Genomic DNA, 13200 nt, shown 5'->3' on the forward strand with positions numbered 1-13200 from the left:
GTGTACTCGTTACCCTTTGATTACTCAATTACAGAAGTACCTCATTCTGTTTAGATTAAATATTAAGCACTCTGGCAAATACCTCCTTAAAAAATAAATACTTCAGCCATTTTCAACTGCAAATTGCTAAACGTGGCCAATATCAGTTTTATACAATACGATTACGTCAAGTAAAACAACACTGTAACTAAAACCTGCCATAAATGTTGCCATGAGACAGAGTCAGACTGATATCAGTGTGTGAGGCAATTACATGCAGACGGTTTCTGATAATACAACAATTAATTGTGATAAATCACACATCTGTCACTGACTACATAGGTAGGAATTTCTGTTTATTACATTTGTTCTCAGCAATAATCAGAATACATCCAGTTCATTTGAGTCCCCTCAAGTTGTGCTGATTGGGAAAGACTCCTTCAGACTGATGGCAACATGTTGGCAATGTGTCTGCTTTTATAAAGTAGGTGGTGAGTCAGTCCAAATTGGATTGTGACTGTTTGCAGAAAAGTTGGCTCCCATCGGGCAACCTGTGCAATCGCCTTGTGATTAGAAGTGGCCATTGGTGTGCAACAGCCTTAACGCTGGGACAACCATTTAGTCGCCACTAGTTGCAATTAGTCACAGAATATGAAAAAATTTCAATAAAAAAAAAAATCAGTACAATTATCAGGCAGCTGGAGATGATAATCTTATTTATTTGGTTATTTGTTATGATACATGGATACATGCTGTCCTATTTTTACTTGCACAACTGAGCCATTAGCTTTCACTGAATTAGGGGGTTGTTTTGTCAAGCTGAGTCTTGGTTGATTTTTTTTTTTAGGTTGAGCCAATTCACAAGTTTGGTCGGCTAACATTATCTGCATGTGATGAGCCCTCTTGTTCGTAGTATTCCCAGCAGGGGCGAGTCTACAGAGGGGAAGACAAGGGAGGGCAACTGCCCTCCCTGCTGTAGTGCCTTGCCCCCCTAGCTTTTGTTAACTCCATTTACACATAGGGGATTTTCAAATACTTCACTGAAGAGTGAAGTATTTGAAAATACTTACGCCTCTTTTGTGTCCCTGTAATGGTACAGTATCATCACGCAAAATATCGTGATGCTTTTCTGCATCTGTTGTTTTATTTTTCCCCAACCCTAGTTTATACAATAATGTGTATGAAATGAAAAATCTGTGTTTCTGAATAGTAAATCCTTTAACCACAGGTGTAAATCTGTGTGCACATTAAACTGCAGGTATAAAAGTAACAGTACTTTAAACTGTTAGGTTCAGTTCTGAATTCTGACTTGCCATTGAGGAATTAAAAAAAAAAAAATAGCAGTCTGTTTCTGCTCATGTAATGGGTAGACTACTAACATAGTTAGTCTACCAGTTGTACAAATACTAGTGCTCTCAGTGTTAATGTCGTTAAAATGACGTTGACGCCATAACCGCATTAACACGGCAAATCTCCGTTAGTGAGTTAGCGCGAATCGCCCCGTGCGTGGGGCTGCACGGCGTCAATGCATTAGCGCGGTTAGCTCGTTAACGTGTTAGCGCAGTCCAGCCACACACACGAGGTGATCCGTTAACGACATTAACGCTGACAGCACTAACAAATACTGATGCTGTCAAAGGGCTAAATAGGTCAAAAATAAATGTATATCTATAATCTTTTTAAAAATAAAATAAAATTTGTCCCCTTAGCACATAAACGAATAAGAAAACCAAGCAAGAGGATGCTTGAATGGACTGAAGAGTACGACCAGATTTTCTCCGTGAGGAAGAAAACGAGAAAGCCTCTCCAGTTGATTGGAAAGGTAAAAATCACACAAAGTAAGCTCTTTTGTAAGTACACATTATTATATGAGCATAACAGTTTAGTATTAACCAGCCAGTGTAACTTTATACTGCTTCACACAACTCATGCAATCTGCTCTCTCAGGCCTCTCAACCCATTACCTCCATATCTGAACCCTCGGAGTGTGACAAGAGCATGCAAGTCCAGCCATCCTTGAACTTACTTCCCGAAATACAGACACCACCCCCTGAGGAAATCTGTGCAACGACGCCCTCTGACCTACAAATTCCCTGCACTGAAAACACACCTTCACAAGATGCACCTGTTCTTTCCATCGACACGTTAACCCCTCCTCCTGAAGCAGAACCTTCGCTACCAGAAAGCATCGTCAAAGACAATGGTAGGACTATGTTTGTGTGCTTTTCTTTCTGAGGACACAAGTTCAGGTCAAGTCTCTGTGTAGACTGTGGTTGAAATATTATACGGTTAACTTTAAGATTTTCCTGCATTGGCGCTAAGAAGCCTGAACCATGACCAGATATATGCAAATGTGTTGTAGACAGCGTTGTGGCCATAGGCACGGGTATCGACGTGCTCCTCTGCCACTTCAGTACTCATACCTTTCACACAGGGTCAACTTATACATGAACTCTTTTAATAAGTGCTGCTGAAGGTTCTACAAGTTAAAAGGTTCTTTCACTTGATAAGGGCAAGGCTTTTAAACTTCTCATTAGTGGTCATGATTGCCTTCAAATGGTAGTTTCTATTTGCCAGCATAAAAATAAATGTTTGACATCAGACAGAAAAGTCCTAGGAACTCAGTGAAGCTGTAAGAAGGATAATTGTAGATTTATAGAAGCTGTGGAGATCTATTGGAGTCCTTTCAAAACAACTGCAGATTCCATCATCAGTTCAAACAATTGTACATAAGTACACCTTATTTGGTTAAGTCACCACTTTGGATCTTCTGCTAGACCTTGTCAAACTGTCAGCCTCAGATGAGAGGAAGTTGGTTAGGACGTTCAGGAACAACCTAGGAACCATCAAAGGCTCAAGGCTGCTGTGAACTGGCAACTGGTGGAACACCAGTGTCGCTGTTCACAGTGAAGCCAGTTTTACATCGACACGGAGTGAGCGGATGCCGATCAAGAAAGAAGACCGTGCTCCAAAATCAACGCCTTCAAGCTCAACTGAAATTTGCAGTTGCCCAGGTGAACAAGCCAAATGCTTTTTGGAGGACAGTTTAAAGGTCAAAGACAAAGATTGAGCTGTTTGGCCTCTAGACAAGAGGCATGTATGGAGGATTAAATGTGGAGCTGTCAAACCACATAAGAACACAGTACCAACTGGTGCATGCATGGTGGCGGTATCATTGTGCTCTGGGGCGATTTTGCTGCCTGTAGTACATTGCACAAAGTGGATGGAATAATGAAGGAGGAGGACTTCGTCTTCACCATCAACAGCTAGACGCTTGAACACACTTGGACACAGTTTGGTGTTCCAACAGGACAATAAACCCAAACACACATAAAAACTGGTTTTAAATGGATAAAGAAGGCTAACATTAGGCTTCTGGAATAGCCTTCTGAAAGTCCCGCCCTCAACCATGTTGAAAATTTGTGGACTTAAACAAATATTAGTGGAGACGTATTTATATATTTGACCCTGTGTGGATTAAAGAAAATTAAAAATAAATTCAAAGCCCAAAATTACCGCGACATTCATGCCGCTGATAAGCAGTAATAAACCTGTAAGCACAACTGCACTTAAAGAAATGATACAAGAACTTAGAGCTGGGCGATAGAATGATAACGATATGTATCGCGATATAACTTTTACTCGATAGAGAAATTAAGCTATCGCGATAGACCTCGCCGCTCTTGTCCTCTTAAAATAAAAAAAATAAAAAATAAAAAAAAGGTCAGCCAATCCAAACTAAGTAGCGCAGAGCCGAACCAATCACAGCCGCAGCGTCACGTCGCGTGACTTGTTACGTACAGCACAAGTGCCAAGCCGCACGTGTGTTTGTTTGGGAAGCAGCCAGCGGGTAATGGAGGAAATGAGTGTGCCGACTAGAAAAATCAACCGAGCGTGACCGAAGAGAAAACAGATGATGGTTCCAATGCCGGAGAGATTGTCGAACGGAAGAGCCATAGAAGTTCCGTAGTGTGAAGGTATTTCGGCTATTTCAAGTCTGACAAAAAACAGAGTAGCGTGCACTGTAAATTGTGCCGAAAGCAAGTCTGGAAATACAATAAACTGGTGCATGCGTCACACTGCGCCACGTTATTGTTTCGGTGAAATGAATTTCTACAATACTGTTACTGTTAATTCTACTCTCTGCAGTGTTTAAATGCTTACATATACACACAGTTACTGTCCGTCCACACATACGACTCTGTTCTGCTTCTATGCCGCAGCTTTGTTAACTTTTTCCCACCGAGGCTTCTAGACTTCTGATTGGCCAACATTTCTGCACGGTTAGGAATCTAGCACCACCTGCTGCTTTGGCATGTTCATAGCAGCGTTTTCCTTCATTTCTGCCTTTATGTGTGGACGGGATTATTTTTTAAAACGAAAACGGAAAATCTCCGCTTTCAAAAATACCCGTGTACGTGTGGACGTAGCCTCAGTCTCTGACTGGAAGCGCTAATTCGTCATTCGGCTTTTGTCAGACTAAAGTAACTGTTAAAACTGTTTGAAAAGCTAAGCTATACAACAAGGAGAGATTGAGAATTTCCTTTTAGTTCTCAGTTTATTTGATATTGACAAAAGTTAGTCAGTTTTGTCTGTTCTTCTGTAAAACAAACTAAGATTTATTTTTAGAATTAATATTTTGTTTCTAAGTGGAATTGACAATTTAGTAGTCTGTTTCGTTTGTTCTCTTTTGAAACTTAAACGCTTTAGCGGCTGCCTTTTGTGTAGTTTGCAATATTTGCCTTTATTTATCTGAAAAAGTCTCATGTTCCTTAAGTACATCTACCCTGTTGAACTTATTATGGGAAATAAATATTTAAATAAAAACAAGCTGCTGATTATTTCACATTTTACTTGTGAGCAACGGCACATTTAAATCTTACAAATATAGTTATTTGGCTTATATCGTGATAGATATCGTTATCGCCTGAAATGAAAAAAACATATCGTGATATGAAAAAATCTCATATCGCCCAGCTCTACAAGAACTGGAACATGACAGGAATTCCCAAGAATTTGTAAGAATGAAGTTTGTGTTTTGTTTTAACAGGTTACAGTTCAGCGTGCAGTAAGTTAAGTGCTTAAAGTAAATACTGTCAGTAACACTGTAAAATGAGACCAGCTTAAGATGACTGGTTAAACAGGAGCTTTAACCAAATGAAGAGTAAATATTGTATTAAGCTTTATCAGAATCAGAAACTTTAGAATCAGAATCAGAAACTTTATTGTCATTGTCATGAGAACAACGAAATTAAGAATGGTCCCCGATCATTGCATCATCCCTAGCAATATCAAATATAAATAAAACAATAAAATTCAATAAATAAAATAGATAGAATACTTAAAATACTAATAAGATATAACAGTAAAACATTCACATACATTCCCACACACATGCTTCAGACCGTGCATAGATTAACACAAGAGTGGCGTGATGGACATTTTTTTGTAGTATTCAGATGTGTTATTGCAGTTGGATAACAGCTGTGTTTGAGTCTATTAGTCCTTGCTCTGATTGCCCTGTACCGTCTGCCTGAGGGCAACAGTTCGAACAGGGAGTGGCCAGGATGTGAGGTGTCTTTTATGATGTTTTGGGCCTTTTTAAAACAGTGGGCATTGTGTAGAACTTCCAGTGTGGGGAGAGGGCAGCCAGTGATCTTTTGGGCGGTGTTAATGATCCCTTGGAGTGCTTTCCTCTGAGCCCCTGTGCAGCTAGTGTACCAGATGCATATGCAGTAAGTTAGAACACTCTCAATGGTGGCTCTGTAGAAGGACACCAGCAGTCTCTGTGTGATGTTATTCCTCCTGAGAATTCTCAGGAAGTACAGTCTCTGTTGGGCCTTTTTCAGCAGCTCGGAGGTGTTCACACTCCAGGAAAGGTTCTCCTCTATATTGACTCCCAGGAAGCGGAAGCTTTCCACCCTTTCTACACAGTCCCCATTTATGAATAGTGGTTGGATCTCTGCCTTTTTCCTTCTGAAATCTATTATGAGTTCTTTGGTTTTTGAAGTGTTGAGGAGGAGGTTATTGGCCTTACACCATGACGTCAGCTGCTCCACCTCGTCTCTGTACGTAGACTCGTCTCCCTTGGAAATGAGCCCCACCACTGTGGTGTCATCTGCAAATTTCACAAAGATGTTGCTGTGGTGGCGAGGAGTGCAGTCGTGTGTGTAGAGAGAGTAGAGCAGTGGACTGAGCACACAGCCCTGGGGTGAGCCAGTGCTGAGACTCAGGGCTGAGGATGTGTGATGGCCAACTCTGACTCTCTGTCTACGGCCCGAGAGGAAGCTGTTGATCCACATGCAGGTGCTGTATGGAAGCCCCAGGTCTTGTAGCTTGGCCACCAGTTTGTGTGGAAGGATGGTGTTAAAAGCTGAGCAGTAATCCACGAAGAGCATCCGCACATAGCTACCATGCTCTTCCAGGTGAGTTAATGCAGCATGGAGTGCTGTGGCTACAGCGTCTTCCGTGGATCGGTTTGCTCTGTAGGCAAACTGGTGTGGATCCAGGCTTATTCTTGTGCCAGTGATCTCATTACTGTAAACTATCAGTTATTATTAATAAAGCACTAGTTATTCACATATTTACACATACACAAGTATTTTAAGCACTTCCTGTCGAGCACACATAGATACAGTCAGAAGAAATGTGGGTTCATGCAGACCAGGGGAATAAACCACTGATGACCTAACCTACCTCCTGAGCCACACATAGCTGCTGCAAATGGCTTTTTAATGTAGGAAAAACCTTGAGAGTATTCCACAGAGAACCAGTCACTTTCTGTTTTGTAGCAGGCTGATAATAGTCAGTTTTTATCATCACTTATGTTATTTGGTTTGTATCCACTGCTCCTACAAATGTGTGACGGAGCAAACAAAGTCTAATGCAGGCTGTCAGTGTTTCCACACATGGACTTAAAAATTTTCTAAAGCCACATAAAACTTTGATTTACGGGTGTGTTGAAAACTTGTGATGGTTAATGCTAATCTGGCTGTGACACTTGTTTTTCCAGGAAGCGCTCCTGTGCTGGAGAAGAAGCGCAAAAGAAAACCCACTCAGAAGATCCTGGAATACTGCCTGGAGGCCGAGGCATCAACAGGCCTCAAGAAGAAGGTACAGCATGTTTAATGAGTGTACATTTATTCGTTTGGTGTAATGTATTTGTATGTGCCAGCTTATAAGATAGAGCTGTACATTTTATTTAGCGCAAAAAAAATCCATTTACCTTCATAAAAGCATTACATCAGATTAGATTTTACTGAGTTAGCAATTATAATTAGAAAGAAAATCTTAGTTTCCTCCTATAGTATCAGTAGTACAGTGCCATGAAAAAGTATTTGCACATTTGTCATACTTAAATGTTTCAGATCATCAAACAGATTTTAATATTAGACAAAGATTGACATCTGTCAGTCTGGAAAGGATTACAGAGATATTTCCGAGGCTTTGGGACTCTGGCAAACCACAGTGAGAGCCACAGATGAAGGAAACTTGGAACAGTAATGAACCTTCCCGGAGGTGGTCTACCAAGACACTAATGACTCCCCACGGATGTCACAAAAGAACCTGGAACATCATCTAAGGAACTGCGGGACTAACTTGGCTCAGTTAACCCTTTAAAGCCGGTCGGAGCGGGCACGCTCCGTTTTGCCTATTTTTAAATCCCTGTAGAACCGGAACTAGCGCAATAATTTTTTTTGCATATGAAACCGGAGGAGTTGTACTTACATCTTATGCCATCAGCTTGTCCTCGGTCACGGTTTCCTTCCACATATAGCTTTGCAAATATTGCATAAAAAGCGCTTGCAGGAACAAAAACATAATATTCCAGAAACACGCTTTGCCGATCCGATCAGCTGTTCGTAACACTTCCCACATTGAAACAGACGTCAGCGCGAACGATCGCATGTACGCTATTTCCTGCCCGAAATCGGAAGTGACGTCATTTTCGTGGAAAATGTAGTTTTTTACTTGTAAGCCTTAAAAGCCTATACTGGTGTTTTTAGAAGTCATGTTTGACTTTATGCTTTTCTGAATAGTTTCTGGGATGCTTAGAACTCGAATTGCACTGCTGGAAATAGTTTATTTTGATGCACCTGCTGTTTTCTTTGCAAATTTGCATCATAGGATTGTTTTTTCGTTTTTCCTGCAGTATATAAAAATTGCTGTATCTCAAAAATAAAACTATGAAGACACTCAAAATAAATTTCCTGTTGTTGTAAACTATTTTTTGCAACTTTTTTGTATTTAAAATTTTGAGGGATAAACCTCTTAAATTTCTCCAAGTAGAAATATATGTAAAAAACAAAAAACAAAAAGATTTTCAATTTTTTTGTAGTTTATTGCACTTTTTTGCAATTAATGTAGTTACTATGGACTTAATGCATACATATTATTAAAATATGGGCTATAACAGTTGTATTGATGTATAGCAACTTGAAATGCTCCCAAAAATGGCTCTACAACATGTTAAAATATAAAGTAAGCTCTGGCAGACTTGGTTCTATGGTAGGTCTTAAAGGGTTAAGGTCAAAGATCTTATGCAAATATAAGAAAGAGACTGGGTAAAAATGGCATCAATGGGAGAGTTCAAGAGACACAGAAAACCACTGCTGACTAAACGGAACATAAAAGCTTATGACTCATTAAAAGTACTCTTATTATACAGGAGGATGATCCAAAACATGGCAGCAAGAAATCCTCTGAATGGCCAAAAAAGAAATAAAATGAAGGTTTTGGAGTACCTGAGTGAGTTCAGACTTTTATCCGATTGAGATACTTTGGCCTGACCTTAAACAGACCATTCATGGAATTGGAATTAAAATTCTGCAAAGAAGAGTGGACCAAAACTCCACAGTGATCTGAAAGACTGATTGATAGTTATCACAAAGTACTTTACAAAGTAGTTCTTGCTGCCAAGAGTGGCACAACCACTTGTTACGGGTTATTACTTTTTCACACAGGACTTAGCAGGTTTGGATAACTTTTTCTCCTTAATAAAATAAATAATCATTTAAAAACTGTTACTCCATGACTCCAAGACAAAATTAGTAGTCAAAGCTCTCATTATGTTATCCACGGTCAGATTTAGTCACTCCTGCACCAGCAAGACATTGTTTTTATTGCAAGCTGTAAAGCAAATAAGTATAAGGAAAATTTTCAAAAATGCACCAGTGGGAATGGAAAGTTCCTTGGGTGATCTACTAACACTTTGTGTATGAACACTAATTCATACACAAAGATGCAGTCGGTTTATTGCGATAATTGTGAGCAGCATGGATTAGTGACTTAGAAACAAGCGCACCTGATGAGGGAGTGCAAGGGAGCGTTTAAAGCCCTAACAAAAATGAATCGTTGTAAGTTTGGATTTTACAGGTTTTTCTCTCTGAAAACAGTGTGGCAGTTACGATAAATGAGAGGAGGCTGAAGGAGAGAATGCTTTACTATAACCGTGAACTCATTTGTTAGAAATAGGTGGGAACTGTGTGAGGTCCTGAGGCCTGAATCTCAGTTTGGAGTATAGGATTTTTCTGCACACCATTCAGGTCAGCTGTAGCGCAGATTTCAGGTTTATAGGGTGGAATAGTTTCTCCTCTGGATCAATCCTGCCTCCACCTGAGCTGTGAGAGATATCTCTGATAATACAAAGTGGAGAGAGTTGTAAGCAGCATGTAAGAACTGATGATCTGATGGTCAGACAGATGTCTTTACCTTCCTAAATTCAGTCTGATGCTTGGTCATAGTTGATGTTCAGTTATAGTCAAATAATAGAAACTTGCCACTGTGTTGAAAAAACCTTAGAAACACCAATGTGCATGTAGGCAAATGCATGACCGATGCACTGTGCTACTTAAATAAACAGCACTGCACCACGGGCATTAGAAACATTAGAATCCTTTTTCAGTCCAATAAAAACAACGTAGGGATGTTTGATTGGCCTCCGGTCACAAACATAAGCACCGGTTGAGTGTTTCCAGTCATTCCAGCATTTAAGAGATGATGGAGGGTTAATCCTCCCACACGTGTTTAGTTAAGATGTTTAGTTAAGCGCATCTAAACACGCATTATGTTAAGAGCTTCTTAAAGTCTGGGGCTTTCAAATAATGAAGTGTATTTCATTTTATGTAAGCTTTGCTTTGAGTTATAAATAACAAACACAAGTATAAATAATACAAGTAAAGGATTTATGCTGTGGAGATGAAGCTGAGACTATGAGATGATCAGATTATTTCAGATTATTGTGTAGTTAAAAAACAAACAAACAGATAAACAATTTTATAGAGCCAAAAGTGCCTTTAAAGATTAAAAGTGTTTGTTTTTAATTGAATTTATTTGTTTTTAAATATTTTATTTTAAACATCACTCACCTTACATTCAATCTCAGCTAAGAAAAGAAGTCAGTGACTTTCAAAAACAAAATAAAACTTTGACAGCGTGTAGTTCTTCCCTGATCCTCTGTGTATCACTCCTAAGAATGTCTTTAGAACTGATATCGTGTAGATGAGCACCCCCAGTTTCCCCAGCAAGAGATGCGTGGAGCCTCTACTTGAGGTTGAAGTTTCTCTCAGAGCTCCCTCGTGGTCTTGTTCACAAGTGAGACAAGACGGAGATGGAGATCAACAGATGGACTGGTGTATAAATCCAGTTTTCTGTGGTGAAGCGAGAGCAGATTAAGATCACAAATACAAGTGTTGAAAAGGCTCTGAAGAGAGGCTGGGCTCACCTTTAGAGACAGGACTCAATCACTCAGGAGGGGCTCAGGGTACAGCTGTTGATTCCTCCACATCGAAATGAGCCAGTTGAGTTGGATCAGCCATGTGACTAGGATGCCTCCAGGACATCTCCTAGATTAAGTGTTTTGGGCTTGTCCTACATGCTGGAGGGATTATGTCTCTCCACTGGCTTGGAATCTTTGTGTCCCCCGAGAAGAGCTGGAGGAGGTGTGGGCATCTCAGACTGATGCCCTTTCCAACCTGGCTGGAATAAACGATGGATGGATGGGCATGGATGGAGGATTCTAGCCTTAAAATGCTTTTGAGAATTGCAGATAAGAGCTACAAACAAAGCAAAAAAAGAAACTTTTTTTTGTTTGATAGACTAAAACAATGTTGGTTTAACTGCAGTCATTTTTGAAAGTGTTCCTCTTTGTTCCAGGTCAAAACACTGAAGACTAATCCACCTCCAACTCCTCAATCTGGTCAGTGAGTTTTCGTAAAGCCTTCTAAATTACACTGTAGTGTGCGGTATCTCATCCAGGACTACTTTTATTTAACTTAACAGTAGGTAGCAGGCCTATATCTGTATTAGAGGCAGGCTTATAAAGACATGCTTGATCAGAGGATTTTTACTCATCTGCCACTTTTTCTTCTTCTCCTCCACTTGCCCAGTTTTCAACTCTTTGGGAATCACATTAATAGTGTAAAAATACAATTTTATGTCTGTGTTATCTTTGGTATTTTCCATAGTTTTTATTAAAGAAATGAGAACAAATAGTGTTTTTGTGACAGACCGCTAGTAACAAAGTGTCCAGAAATACAATTTAGAATTAGTGCTTTACTAAATTATCTGTTATATGTCGACACGACACACATCATCCCTTGAGTTTTGTATATTTATGCTTGACTGACTCATAGGTCAGTGTTAGTGATGGCTTAGAAAACAAAACAAACAAAACATGAGTGGAAAAGCAGCAGATTTAGAAAGGAGAAAATATAATAAGTAATTAAATGTTGTAAATGAAATAAAATAATCATTGTGTACATGTTAAATCTATAAAGTGTAATTACATTATTTGTTCAGTGGGTTTCAAACATTTTATGACACAGAAGAAGAAGAAGTTAACATAAAAAAAAATTCCAAGTCACCAGATTTTCTTTTTTCCTTGTAAATTAAATTTGGGAAAGCAGCCAACTAAAATACGCTCTGAGGAGTCCAGATGAATTTACAGCCAAGCGTATTTAATCTGCACAGTTAATGTAATTTAATATGATGCTAAGAGGAAGTCCTTGTTGTTATGAGTTGAAAATCTTGAAAAGCTAGTTTTTCTGTCTTACTGTTTCAAATATGGTTTTCTTCCACATAGACTGCTCAGCACCACCCCTAAAATCAAAGAGTAAGCCACTTCCAGCATCAGAGTCCACACCGGCAACGACCTCTGACCTCTGTACACCCACACCTTTGGTTCAGACCAGCACTCCTGCACCTTCTGCTCCAGAGCAGTCTTCGCCAGAACCCGGACAGGAGGAGACGGCACCAGCCGATGTCGACGATCCTCAACCGGACGACGGTAAAGCCGAGGACATCAAAAAGGACGGAGCAGAGTCAGAGGTTGGTCAGCTTTACTTTTTTACGTACAGCAATAATTAAAATTGTTGCTATGCAACAGCAAAGTCCTGCTTTGTCTCCTCAGGGTGAACCATCCAGCCTGGACAACAGTTTCTGCTCCATGAAGGACGACTTGTCACTGTGTGACGACTCACTTTTACCTACGAGGAAGATCATAGGGGACCGAGGAGGCCCGGCTTCCATGAAGGAGAACATATGTCAGGTGAGCTTTCAGCAGTTTAGTGACAAAAAGATCCCTAGAAATGTGTCCAGAAGCTCCATAAGAAAAGGTTTCATTTTAGCAGTGATAGATTAGAACGCTACTTGTGTCTTTACAAGAAGCTCTACAGCGACTTCTCTGCTGCTGTATTCAAACATTTTATCACAGCTTCCATTTCTGTTCAGTTCATTACTTTATGGTCAGATCTAAACAACAGTTAGCAGACATTAGATGTTTTCCTCTAAAAACTCTGAAGCCTTCATATCCACCTCGCAAACCATGCATACATGAGACGTAAAGTTCCCTCTCTCTGAGTCATTCTAGTTATGCTATGATCTCTGCTCAGGTGTGTGAGAAGACCGGGGAGCTGCTGCTCTGTGAGGGTCAGTGTTGTGGCGCTTTCCACCTGCCCTGCATATCTCTGGCCGAAGCACCGAAGGGGAAGTTTGTCTGTCCAGAGTGCAAATCAGGTACAAACTAAACAGCTGTTCCCTGATGTCAGTAGAGCCTATAATTTAATTCTTGATGTGTGAATTTTCCAAATGTAAAAATCACTACAAAAGGTCAGACTGTAAAGTCTAAAGATGTTCTAGCATAAGAAATATCCAAGCGTTTGGATTTTTCTTCACTCCCCATGTTGCCTTAATCCACAACGGGTCACCGCAGTGGGTGGACTT

General features: G+C 40.0%; 1 protein-coding gene across 2 annotated transcripts in view; it reads left to right on the forward strand.

Annotated features, from left to right (window-relative positions):
- The window catches only part of nsd1b (nuclear receptor binding SET domain protein 1b), a 37898-nt gene that overhangs the window by 13186 nt on the left and 11512 nt on the right, over positions 1-13200 (forward strand). For both annotated transcript variants that reach the window (XM_085470849.1, XM_085470847.1), the window contains exons 6-12: positions 1689-1801; positions 1927-2182; positions 6992-7092; positions 11134-11176; positions 12062-12306; positions 12389-12526; positions 12870-12993. In XM_085470849.1, coding sequence (XP_085326975.1) covers positions 1689-1801; positions 1927-2182; positions 6992-7092; positions 11134-11176; positions 12062-12306; positions 12389-12526; positions 12870-12993 — 1020 coding nt within the window. The remainder of the gene's footprint in view (positions 1-1688; positions 1802-1926; positions 2183-6991; positions 7093-11133; positions 11177-12061; positions 12307-12388; positions 12527-12869; positions 12994-13200) is intronic.

The sequence above is a fragment of the Copadichromis virginalis genome, linkage group LG10 (genome assembly GCF_057382275.1).
Source record: "Copadichromis virginalis isolate Kocher_CV1m ecotype Utaka linkage group LG10, C_Virginalis_male_GT1.1, whole genome shotgun sequence".
NCBI classification, from domain to species: Eukaryota; Metazoa; Chordata; class Actinopteri; order Cichliformes; family Cichlidae; genus Copadichromis; species Copadichromis virginalis.